Source organism: Notothenia coriiceps, unplaced genomic scaffold (genome assembly GCF_000735185.1).
Source record: "Notothenia coriiceps isolate Sejong01 unplaced genomic scaffold, NC01 NC01_scaffold00000284, whole genome shotgun sequence".
NCBI classification, from domain to species: Eukaryota; Metazoa; Chordata; class Actinopteri; order Perciformes; family Nototheniidae; genus Notothenia; species Notothenia coriiceps.
Window position 1 is genome coordinate 158,552 of NW_011332985.1, and position 12,759 is coordinate 171,310.

The 12,759-nt window shown below is 41.2% G+C and overlaps 2 protein-coding genes across 2 annotated transcripts in view; one reads left to right on the forward strand and one right to left on the reverse strand.

Moving 5' to 3' along the window:
• The first annotated feature begins 151 nt into the window (after nt 1–151).
• gpx1b (glutathione peroxidase 1b) lies at nt 152–2,307 on the forward strand. Its single transcript, XM_010785612.1, is given in 2 exon segments — nt 152–480; nt 1,643–2,307. Coding segments are annotated over 2 exon segments (576 nt in total). The 5' UTR covers nt 152–255; the 3' UTR covers nt 1,994–2,307.
• Nucleotides 2,308–2,778: 471 nt separating this feature from the next.
• Nucleotides 2,779–12,759, reverse strand: part of usp4 (ubiquitin specific peptidase 4 (proto-oncogene)) — a 12,761-nt gene continuing 2,780 nt past the window's right edge. Inside the window, exons 6-21 of the mRNA XM_010785722.1 lie at nt 11,897–11,958; nt 11,604–11,744; nt 9,577–9,694; nt 9,142–9,474; nt 8,552–8,776; nt 8,291–8,374; nt 8,093–8,187; nt 7,790–7,972; nt 7,433–7,689; nt 7,097–7,333; nt 6,931–7,001; nt 6,729–6,844; nt 6,498–6,647; nt 5,469–5,572; nt 4,973–5,061; nt 2,779–4,796 (exon numbers count right to left, since the gene is read on the reverse strand). Of these exons, the coding sequence (XP_010784024.1) occupies nt 4,671–4,796; nt 4,973–5,061; nt 5,469–5,572; nt 6,498–6,647; nt 6,729–6,844; nt 6,931–7,001; nt 7,097–7,333; nt 7,433–7,689; nt 7,790–7,972; nt 8,093–8,187; nt 8,291–8,374; nt 8,552–8,776; nt 9,142–9,474; nt 9,577–9,694; nt 11,604–11,744; nt 11,897–11,958 (2,391 nt within the window). The 3' untranslated portion in view covers nt 2,779–4,670. The remainder of the gene's footprint in view (nt 4,797–4,972; nt 5,062–5,468; nt 5,573–6,497; nt 6,648–6,728; nt 6,845–6,930; nt 7,002–7,096; nt 7,334–7,432; nt 7,690–7,789; nt 7,973–8,092; nt 8,188–8,290; nt 8,375–8,551; nt 8,777–9,141; nt 9,475–9,576; nt 9,695–11,603; nt 11,745–11,896; nt 11,959–12,759) is intronic.

A 12,759-nucleotide genomic window follows, 5' to 3' on the forward strand; every position in this document is an offset into this window, starting at 1 on the left:
ATCTCTATAAGTAGGCTCCATTCATTTTTACCATTATTGTATTTTTTTGTATATGAATGTGACGGTATTAACCTGGAACTTTCAAAGCGGCCGTCCCACAGGCTGCACGGTGTGAACTATCTTGACAACAAATACAGTGTCTTTGAACATATAGGGATTGCAGTCTATGGCATTGCTCAAGAAATTGAAGCAGGCAGTGTTTTCTTGGATATTGAGGTGTAGTGTGTGACCAATAAAAAACGAAAAGTATCTACCATGGCAAGAAAGGCTACGAAGTTTTACGACTTCTCGTCCAAACTACTGACGGGGGAAACGTTTAATTTATCTTCACTGAAGGGCAAAGTTGTCCTCATTGAGAATGTTGCTTCTCTCTGAGGTACGACCACCAGGGATTACACCCAGATGAACGAGCTCCACGAGCGGTACGCCGCGAAGGGGCTCGTGATTCTGGGAGTGCCCTGCAACCAGTTCGGCCATCAGGTGAGAGATAACCGTCAGCAGATCTGCTGTCTTATCGACCTTCAGCCACACTGTGGTTATTTGTATTTTATGAATTGTCCTTATTCAATTCTCTTGACTTCTAAAATAATTTCAAAGCGAAATAGATGTATTGCTCTCAGACTATACAGTATAGTTAACCAGTTATAAAACACCATACAGCTATTGTAAATTACATGTAATTATAATTTGTCAAATTGAGGCAGTTTTGTTCCTTTTTGAGACTTGCTTTACATTTTAAAAGTTACTTAGCTTGTTTCAGGTTTAGCTTTATTGTTATACTAAGTTATTATGTAAATGCTACAGACATAGTCATCTTATTAAATACATTAAGTAAGACAATGGTTGCAAATGTGCGTAGTAAACCTACAATTTGAAGGGTTTTTTCCGTTGAATAATTCAGTTCCTGTGACAGTTTCAACATGGTGATTTAGAGGAAAGAGGAAATGTGGTAATGGGTGGTAACCAAACACCTAACAAAAGCCAAACTTGTTTTTAGGTTGATCCTTTTAGTTGTGTTGGTTGGTTTATTATATGAACTTACTGCCATGTATCATCACACTTGTAACTCCATGCATGCACGTTTTTCTGCTTTACATTATAATACACACCGCATAAAATATGTATTTTACTATCTTTCTTTATCTTTTTATGGCATCAATATTAGTAACTCATTAATAGACATGATGGTTCAAATATTCAGCAGGGAGGAGGGATCCTTTCTCCTCCCACTGACTGTTAAAGAAAAAGAGAAAGAACATTCTGGTGACAGAGGCAACCCAAATGTTTGTTCTGTGTAGGAATGGTTCACTTATCAGATTACCAATACATTAAGCTGCAGTTATTTAGGAGACATTAATACAATTGTCCTCAACAATTTCAAACTTTGAGCAAGGGTTTATATACTAACTGGAATTGAAGTAGTAATGTCAGACGTAGTTTTCAGTCCAGCTTTTCACTCCACTACTTCTAACAGACCTTTAATGTTCCATGAGAGTATCTCCTGATCACTAAACACCACTATAAATATGTAATACATGTCTATAGGGACACCATGTTAGACTTTATCAAGGAGACTTAGTGATCTGAACCCCTCTGCTAAATGTCCCCGAATGACACATACTCTTCTGATCCACCCATGCAGGAGAACTGCAAGAATGATGAAATCCTTGTGTCCCTGAAGTATCTCCGTCCTGGAAAGGGTTTTGAGCCCAAGTTTCAGCTCCTGGAGAAAGTGGATGTGAACGGGAAAGAAGCCCACCCCCTGTTTGTGTTCCTGAGGGAGATGCTCCCCGCCCCCAGCGACGACCCCTCCTCCCTCATGACCGACCCCAAGCTGATCATGTGGAGCCCGGTGTGCAGGAACGACGTGTCCTGGAACTTCGAGAAGTTCCTCATCGGGTCGGATGGAGTGCCCTTCAAGCGCTACAGCAGGATGTTCCTCACCAGCGACATCGAGGGAGACATCAAGAAGCTCCTCAGCCAGACCAACTAAAGAAGCCGTCCTCCAAAATGCTGTCCACCCTACAGCTTGCACCAGCACAATGTGTGTGACCTTCATGTCACCTTTGTTTTTCCCTCCATAGCTTCTGTAGATGGTGTACAGCACTTATCCAGACCACCTGTGCTCTCTTATACGCGGTGATGGCTGTGTTCTGTTCTTTTACTACATGAAGGCATCCTCTGAAACCAACTCGTTGTGAGGGGGGTACCTGATGAAATGTAAAAGGCTGAATGTTTGCAGCTGCACTGTGTGCATGTATAGCACAGCTGTGTTTCGGGACCAATAAATGTATTTTTTCAAACGTTTTCTGACTACCTCTCTGTGAATTCATAGTAATACAATGTTATACGCCAACCTAACATGGTACATTTTTGATTAACTCTTTATTTAAAATTAATCTCAAAGGTCAAATTTAGAGAACATACAAAACTTATATGAACATCCGGTATGAAAATTCTACTTTTCTCAATAATAACCATGCCAGATGTAATGCTGCTATTGTTATTTTGAACACTGCTCTTACTTTGACCTTCTTTTATATTGGTTTTAGATCAGGGAACCATTGTAATTTTCCAAATAAAGTTTCTTATCTAGGATATTGGCTGTAATCAGATCAGTTCGGCATGAGTTGCAGCACCTGCAAATAAAGATCATTTTGCAATACAGTTATTAGACAACCACTACTGACATTACACCGGCTTTGGAAAAGTCCCAGCTTTTGTTTGGTCTCATACTATTTGTTTGGTGCATATAATTATTCCAAACAAACCACCCTGTTGAGGCTTCCAGTCTTTATTGTACTTTGAATTCAAATACTGTAGATATCGGCAATAAGATAAATATGAAGACAAGAATTTATACACCTATTTTCAATAGTGTGATCATTTACATCTCTATGGTTATGTTCGAGTTTGAATTGCTGTCGTGATTTAGGGGGAAAACAAGATTCTCAGCATTTAGCATTGTTTTTAAAGAAGTATCTAAGATTACTAAAATGAGGTAAAGCTTTTCTAAGCATAGGCTTGAATGAGTATATTTAGGTAGCTCACTTTGAAAATGACATGATGGTCAGGACCAACCAGCAAAGAGGGCACTTGGAGGTCCTGCATATCAACATGCTGTGATGCAAAAAAGTGCAGAATTTATGCCATAGAACAAGACTTCAGTAAACAGATTCATTTAGTACTAACTGCCATCTGATTCACAGAGGATCCTTGAGACTGACTATAGGTAAATATGTTTGAGACACATTATAACTGTGCTTCCTGTGATAACTGTATGTAATGACCCAAATCAGAAAGACTAAAAAAGGGATTCTTCTTTTATGTTAGCAACTAAGACAGCCTTATGTCCATGATCTCTGGAAGCAAAGAAATCGGGTGCACATGACTGAACTCAGCTGTTAAAGTGCTGCTCTCATGACCCCATCTGATGACACATGTACATTGTTCCTACTCACAAGGAGCAAGTCAAGCTTCAGGAATAAAAGCACCACTTTTAAACTAGTTTATTTTTGCTTCACTCAGTGTGCTTTAAAGATATCAAATAACATAGCCATTTCAATACAGAGCTGCATTAATGTACAAGACTAGGGGTCCGATCAGGCAGCAATCAAAATATTCCTATAAGACACATTAAAATGATGTGGAAGTGAATGACAGACTGTAAACTTTAATGCCTAGGCCAAATCCTACAAATCTGTCATGTCCAAAAGCAGGTAGATAATGTACTCATGGAGAATTCAAAGTGCCCCCTTTTTTAGTCAGGCTGCAGGAATCAAAAGGCCTCTTTTGCATTGAGATTTTAAAAAAAAAAAAAAGGGGGTAAATAAACATTAGTAGCAGGGTAAGACTCCTCTCATGAGTTTAGGGTCCGAGAGACAGCAGAGCCCATTCTGTGCATCAAAGAAGAAGAAATTGATGGCTGAACAAAAACCGCCTCTGCCCCAACTCATGTCGGGATGCAGATTCCTTTATAAAGAAATCCCCTCTGTGGTTTAGATTGCTCTACAGAGCAAGAAGAACAGCCGCCACAGTTAGACCGCGGCAGCCAGATCCGCCATCAGTGATCCACTCTACAGGTGGAATAAGGTCACAGGATTCTTTCAACAACATGTATTGTTCTGCGTGCATATCACACTGTTTAAAGTTAGCATTTACCTCAGCCCAGCAAGACTATGAAGAGTGAAACCCAGGCCAGTATCTTGCTAATGTCTGATCAGATGGTACATTTCATCATAAAAACCTCTGAACGCTTTGGTTGAAACATGTGCATTTGGCTTCTTTTTTTTTGATTTTGACTGTTGTTGTTAGCAACAGAAACATTTTTATTCATCTACGCATGTGAGGGCACTTCTAACATTCTGTTTATCCAGTGAGAGGATCTCTATCCATTTACACTCCTCTTTAGTTCCAGACTAGTAAAACTATACTCAGAAATCAGTGGGCCGCCCGCTGCAGGGAGGAAGTCTCTCAGGTCCCTCTTCTGACATGGCTGTTGGCTCTAGTGGACAATATACGAGACAGCAATCAAATAAAATACGGGGAAGGAAGGGTGAATAATGTTAAGTCTGCGGAGTCCTCTGTCACTAAAGTAGCTTTGTGTGTGCGCCCGAGTGTCTCTATTTGCTGTATGTGTTTCAGTGCGTGTCCCTTGGCCCCAGGGCTCCTCAGTTTGTGTCCATGTGATCCTCGGCTGCTTCGGGGGCTCCTCCCAGCGAGGCCGAGGGCTGAGGTTTGGAGGAGGGGGCTTCCTCGTCTCTGCGCTGATAGAACAGCACGTAGGCTGCTTTAGTCTGCAAGGGGCGACATGGATACCATTACAAAACAAAAACACTCGACACCAAGGACAGAAGGCCATGAAGGCTTTTTCAAACATTGGTCACTGATAAATGAACACGCAAGGATCCCTGCTGCATCTTTTGGGAGACCTTAATCCAACATGTATTAACAATAAAGAGTGAAAACTCACCACAATCTGGTCCTCTGAGGCAGAGGAGACGCTGCTGTCATCAAAGTAATACCACTTTCCATCCACTTTATTCTTGCCATACGCCGTGTCTGTTAGAGGGGAAGAAGTGTTAAACAAACTGCTTTTCAGTTCATTTGTTTATCCAGGAAGAGATATTGATCTCAAACCAGCTCACCAGGAATGGACAAAGCTAACTCAAAGAAAGACTTAGTCAACAGAGAACAAAGAGGCCTGAGGCACTTTGCCATATTAAAATGTAACTGGCTAGTGTCCAAGGAGACACAGTTGTTGTTCGGCATACCATTTGTCTTTTTAAAGTCTAAACAACAAACTGTGCTGGCACTAAAGGGTGAATATTTTTGACTGAAAATACCAGTTTATTGTTATAATGAGCTTTTAACAGCCCTTAGTGGTTTGTATATATGGAGTGAAGTTGGCTATTCCAAAAGAAGGCAAAGTGTTATTTAAGAGATTCAAATGACAACATGTGACTTACAGTGACCCCCTCCCATTCCTCCATAGTGGTTTGACACGGAGATGAGGTCATACATGAAGGGGCCGGCCTTGGGGTCGCAGACAAACTCCGACATGTTGAGATCCCTGATGGAGAAAACATAATCAGTCACAGGAATATAAAATGGAATTGCCATCACACTGAAACTGAGTCATTTCAATTCAAATACCCAGAAAATAAAACTAGATTCAGGCACCATCACATTTGTAAAACACAGCATATGGGCCTACTGTTTGTCTAAGCCAACATTGTCTATTGTGCATGACTCAGCATTTTTTTGGAAAGTTGGATTTCAGTCACGTTTTAAGCCTACTGGTTCTTAGTGGATCAAGTTTCTCAACTGGCACAAGGCCACGAGTGAGACAAAATGTCTGTCTATGATGAAAGACTACTTCTGAGCTATAAAAGTTACGCAACAAGACAGTTAAGGAAAATAAGAACAAAGGTGTAATTGTTCTTTGAAGTATGATGCAACTTTCCTGAAGCCAAAGTCCATTTCTTTAAAGTACAGAACGAGTATTTCCTCATTCTGACCTCGAGTCATTTTGTTCTTTGAGTTTTAGACTTTAGCTCCCCCTGGTGGTGTAAACGTGCCACTAATACTGTTTCTCAGTTCCTTAGGCACAATCTTCAAATGACAATCACTATTTTCAAATGGAGTGAACGTAGGTGTATCTACGGCTGATAATTACAATTGAGCATCACTTAGTAGCCATAATCTATAACACTGCTCTTCCAAAGAACATATATAATGGCAAAAAAACTGATACAACGTGAATCTTTATCAAGTTAAAAATCGAAAAGCATCTACACTTCAACTATCAAAAGGCAAGGCAGGTTTATGTATATAGCACCTTTCAATACACGGGTAATTCAAAGTGCTTTAGAAAAATGAAAGACATTAAAAGGTGAATTATTCTAAGGAATCTAAAGCTACAATCTTCCTCATCAAACGTGAGCCTTTTTGTTAAACTTCTTCCATTATGCTAACAATCAGTCCTGCCAGCGTACCTGATGGGAAAGTCCACCACGGTGTCCAGCTTGTCCCTCCAACACCGGTTGTAGGAGAAGCGCTTCAGATGAACAACAAGAATGCGAGGCAGCGACCACAAGTCAAACTTCTTTGTGGCCTGTTGGTGTTTCTTACATGTTGGACAATACCTGCATTCAAAAAAGATGGTGTTTATACGACAAACGTTTTAGTTTGACAGTGAATGAGGCTGCAGTTGTTCTGAACGTTACCATGGGTCGTGTTCTCCCAGCGTCTCCATGGTGGTAAAGAGCTCCGTACACTCCCTCAGAGCCACAGTGGCTTTCTTCTTCTGGGGCTGGAGCATGCTCTCGTGCTTCTCATAGGCCTGGACACAGCATTCACACACACATAAATAGACTGTTTGGATATATTGTGACAGGATTTTTTTGTGCTGAACGCTCCCCTACTGACCTCTGCTTCCTGTTCGTCGTAACACAGTTTCTTTGACTCCGAGTCCCAGTCGATCGCCACTGTGGAATGTGCTGCAGAGAAGAGGAGTGTGGGGAGGCTTTGTCAACACAAAGTTGCTTTAAAAAGATAAAGGTCAATAAAATAAGTACAAAAGATTAGCACTTACGATTGAGTTTGAGCACATTTCCATCACAGGGCAGCGGGCTGATGTTAGCTGTTCCGTAGGAGTTAACGATGCTGAAAGAGAAGAGCCTGGCTGGTGAAGAGTTCTTCTTGGGGGAAGAGTTCTTCTTGGGTGTGTCTCCTTTGGAGCCATTTTCCAAGTCAGACGCCTCCTCTTCGTCCTCTTCGGAGTGGCCGTTCTCTGGCTCTGGACTCACCTGGTGGTCCATGGCTTCATCACCTAAAAACCCCACAATGAAATCAATCCTTTGGACTTGTTGGGCACAGATCATTTTCTCCTTCTACTCTTTTTTGGTGATGAATAACGTTGGCTGCGTACCATCGTATACCCCGTTAGTCTCATGGCAGGCCCCTGAGTGGCTGCTGCCGTTGCTGGAGCTGGCACTGCACGAGGCCCCGTCTGACAGCGGGCTGCCGCAGCCACCCAGGCTGGCGTTGGCATTAGACGCTGTGGAACATTCTGGAGCCTGGCTGCAGCTGGCAGAGGCTGCTGTGGCTGAGGCCGTGGCTGAGGCCGAGGCTGAGGCCGAGGCCCTGCTCTCACCGTTCGGGGTCGGGGATTGTTTTACATAGCGCCTGCAACAGGAAACAAGGGAGATTAATTAACCAGGAAATACACTCACAACTCACGTTTTTAGCAGTGTCATGTTGTTTCCTCTTTACTCTAAGGCCTTACCCAATCCTCTCTAGGATCTTTTCGTACAGAACGTCTGCTACGAGGTTGTGTCTGGGCACGGTGATGAGTAAAGGCTGACCGAACAGCATGGTGCTGCTGGAGCTTCCTGCGTGCTTGGAGTGGCGTTCTCTGAAATACACAGGCAGGTTCATCTTCTCGCTGTCCTCTTCCTGTACCTCGTACCTGCAAGGAGCAACAACACAAACACACACATTACACACACATTGCACACACCTCTTATTAAACTGCAAACCCAGTGACTATTTATAAACATCTCAGCTTTCAGTCGTTAACGAGACTTACACAAAGATGTCATCTTTTTCCATAATTTGGTTCAGGCCGTCATCGCGTCTGTATATTTTATGGAACCTATGATTGTAAACGTCAGCAACCACCATCTAAAAAGAGAATACAATTGCAAAGTTAGCACATGTGGTTTCCATATAAACCCAACATTAAGAACATTTAAAGCTAGAAGTATAAAAAGCAATAAGTACTAACATTTTCAGACGGGAATCCACAGATCTTGGACAAGGCGCTGCACAGGTCTGTCACTGAACCCAGTTTTGGGACCACCACTCGATACTGTTGGGGGGAAAACAATATTTAAGTAAAGATTCATTAGTAAATTAAACACCAAGTACAAAGCCAACTGTTTATAAAATCTCGAATGCAAAGTATTAATTTGTTGGTACTACTAAGTATTACTTTATTTATAGTTTGTGTCTAAAGCAATGACCCTTGATGTTAATTCCACCTCACCTGTGTGGGTCTGGACTGAGGGTCTGATCGCACCAGGAACACCTCCATAGTCCGGTCCTTCTTCATGGGCAGAGGCAGTGTGAGGTAGCAGAAGGGGTCAAAGGTCACAGACACCTTGGAGCACTCTGGACAAACCAGAGTGGATTTGAAGAGGCCGTGGAAAATATCAACTATGATAGAGTCGTTGCGCAAGCGGTGGTTGGTCCAAGCTTCCTTTGCAACAATCTGTAACAACAACAGAACAACATTCATTAGACATCATTGTTAAACCTCTGAAGAAAAGGGGCAGCTTGATATTGCAAAGTAGTTCATTGAAGCATTTATCGCTACTATCCAAATAAAACAATGTGAAGTTTCAAAAGAAAAGCCTAAGCCATGTCTTGTAGCTCAGTCAAATCTTTTAACATCATTTCAACATTAAATCAAACAAAACTGCGAGTGCTGTGAGAATAGATATTTAAGCAGCATCATTTTACATCAGATTGAGCATTCGAAAGCAGTTTTAAGATTGATTTTTGATAAGTAAAATGCTTCTAGAAATCGACACCACAAAATGTCCAACACACGCTGTTTCTATGTTTGCGCTGTACCTCATCTGCCCGTCCGTCATCATCCCTTACGGCCAGGTAAGGCTTCTTCCTGACGCGGTTCAGATCTTCATGGAGTCCGTCGAGGAGGAAGGCCAGCAGCTCCTGCGAGTCCTGCTGCTGGTAACCTGAAAACTGAGGGGCAAAACGGCCCACCTGGGTCTTGAAGGTACGTGGGGCCACATAGCTGCTGCGACTCAACCACATCTGCTTCACTAGATCTGCATAGGCCTCCGCTATCTCGCCCCTCATGCCCAGGGGATTCTCTCGGTTAATCTCTGCCTCGTAATGGTCTTCGAGGAAGTATTCTGTGAGTGGGGATGCATTGCTCAGGCACTGGAAGAAGAAAAGTAGATGATGTGAACATCCAAACCCAAAAACATGGCAATTGACTTTCTCTGAATGGAAGTTGTAGTATTAGTCGTTTGTTTTCCATACCTGGAGGGCAGAGTTCATGAAGCAGGTGTTGCCCAAATTACTGAGACCACACAGGCCCGGCTGTGACTGCGACTCTCTGTAATTGTAGGAGGAACTGTAAGAATTGTAGCTTCCCAATCTGTTGGAAGAGCAGATCTGTTACTAAGGGTAACCTCGTAGACACTGTGCTGTAATAAAGCCCAATCATTTCAAGCATGACACTCAATGATGGTATAAGGATAAAATATCACATTGACAAAATACCACTTCAAGAGACAACATGTACACCTCTATAATATTGCCTAGGCTACCACACTGTCTCCTACTCATTTAGAATACACAACGGTGTGCAAATCCAGGACAAACATATGTCCAAGAAGTTATGATCACAGAAGCCCAGGGTAGTTCAACATGTTGGTAAAAATCCTAAATGTTTTTTTTATTTTAGTAAACAAATTNCTGTATGCCATAATCAGCAATATTAAAATAATAAAAGGCTTGCAATATTTCAGTTGATTTGTAATGAATCCAGAATGTATGACATTTTTTTTTTTTTTTTAATTGCATTACAGAAAATAAAGAACTTTATCACAATATTCTAATTTTCTGAGACAGTCCTGTATGTCCAAGAAGTTATGATCACAGAAGCCCAGGGTAGTTCAACATGTTGGTAAAAATCCTAAATGTTTTTTTTATTTTAGTAAACAAATTCTCAATGACATATTCCAATTCATTGACATTTGTAATCTCTTATTTTGCATTTGATATTACATTTTGTATTGAGCACACAGGCACATATTCAGCAGGAGGCTGATATGGTACCTTTATCTACTAAGATAAAAAACTAAAAGTATGCTGTGCCTAAATGTGAGCACAAAAATGTCTCTTGAATATAACATTGTATTTCCAAAACACTGAGCATTTAAAAACGATTCTTCATACAGAGTTATTTGACAATATTTTCCTCTGGAGTGGGCTTTGGCAATATTATCTACTTTGAGATGGCAGTTTATTAGCTATACCTAAATGCTATCCAACACAACAATGGTCAAACACTTCTAAACCCTGTTCAAAATCATTATATTGTGATGCGTCTCCACTCTCCCATGTGGAGACGAGTTGGACACATTTTAACGGCTTTAGATGCAGTAACATGAACTCAATAAGTAGTTTGTTTTGTAGGTCGTTCTAATTAACCTGCATTCTTCCACGACATTTTGAAAATAATACACCAACTCTTCTGTAATCCCACTAAGCTCTAGGTAGCAGTGAACTTCACAAATAGCTAAAGCAAGCACCTTTAAACCATAAGGCTTTTTCAAGTAAGCACATTACGGAGCCATGCTGCCACAGTGCAGTTACTGTTTGTTCTTTAACAACATGTTCCTCACAATGCAACATGATTAGTGCTGTAGTGTATCTACACCTTTCATAACACATTTTAAATGGGTGTTGACACGCACTTCTCCCTGGGTGACACACTGGGTGGCCATTGAAAGTAAACTAAACACACCCAAAACAAAACAAACTGCCAAATGGAAACTGCCAAATGGATTGAAGCAATCAAAAGCAGAAGCGCTATAAAAGACTTCGATATTACGGGAAGATGAAAAGCACATACTTGTGTAACAGTGTATAACTAAATATTAGTAATCTGTTATTACATTTTTTGTTTTTTTAACAGAGACCTCATGCTTTGGTGAAGGACTGTAGAGGCTTAACAGACACCGGTTCAATACATAATACATTAATTGCAAGAGTAATGTGCGAGAATCCACATTTAATATTATATAAAATACACAGGCATGAGAAATATAGCATGAGCAAGTTTCACTATAACATGCAATGAGTCTGTGGAGATGTAACAAATCGACAGGAGCTGAGGAAGTAACTGGGACAAAAGAAAATGAAGGGCGCGTTCAGACCAGCCTTTCCATCAAACCTCTGAAATGTCCCATCCCATGCCACATGAAGCACACAGTAAACGCCCAGGAGTTCAAAGGTTATTCTCTGAGAAAGGAGTAAAGAGTGAAGCAGAGAGCCCTTGCCTGTTGCCAGAGGAGGTGCTGTTGTTGAGTGTGTAGCCAGGGCTGCTGTCTCCATTGGTCACTGTGGAGGAGATACTGGCTGTTGAGTTGGAGGAGAGTTTTGGGGAGGTAGTGAAATTCCTGGATGGGGTTGTACTTGATCTGGGGAACAAGAGCAAAATCATCATTTAGAAAGCATGTTGTTTAAACTTGACAAACTGTGTTTATAGTAAATGCTCTAAAAGTCTATACTAGGGTACAATTTACCAAATGTTCCTGAATGACACAAAAACAACAACAAGGTGTTTGCTTACTTGGGATGGGACGCTTGTCTGGGCCACGTGCCGTCATCATTCTTCCGCTCAATCACAAGCACCTGTGGTAAAACAAGCTAAATGAGAGCTATGCTGGCACAACTGACCTTCATGTCTGAGCTATCAGGTGTCAGGGCTTGAATTCAATACTAACAGTTAAACCTGTGCCAAGTCTTGCAGAGCTTTAGCAGCTGTATGTAGGTCTATCAACTGCACTTACTTCCATGTGTGATTTGTCTGTTGTTGACTTCCAGCTTGCAGTTTCCAAACAAGGCTGCTGTGTTTACTCAAAAACATTTGAGGCCAGAGTGTGTTAGATTTGATCGTGCTATGTAGCAAGATGTTATTTGATTTCCTACACCCAGTCAAGCCACCATACAGAATATATACAAATCAACCCAACCCAGTAATAGCTTGCCATACAACACTACCACAATCCTCAGCATCGAACCATACAGCTGAACCACAACACTTCCACATTTTTACCTCAACAATATATATATATATATCAGTGATGCAAACACAGGTATGGTGAAAAAAGAGAGAACTATTCGAAGCAGAAAAAAAACAGCGTAATATACCATCTGACAAAGGCCTGTGCTATAAGGCTTCAATTAACTGGCTATTCTTTATAATATACTCAGATCAATAGGAGACAGAGATGTTAAGTTATAAATCAAGGGTTTTTATTATTATTTACAGCAGGGGTGGGGAACCTTTTTTCTTTACATTTTTACAACATCCTCCGAAGACACGTTACGCTCGTGTTGTGTGCAAGGAACCTGTCCTTGGCCAGGAAAAACAGGCACTCGCTTGTTTAATTATTTTGCGATTTAGATTTCTTTAATTTTTTTCTTTTTTGC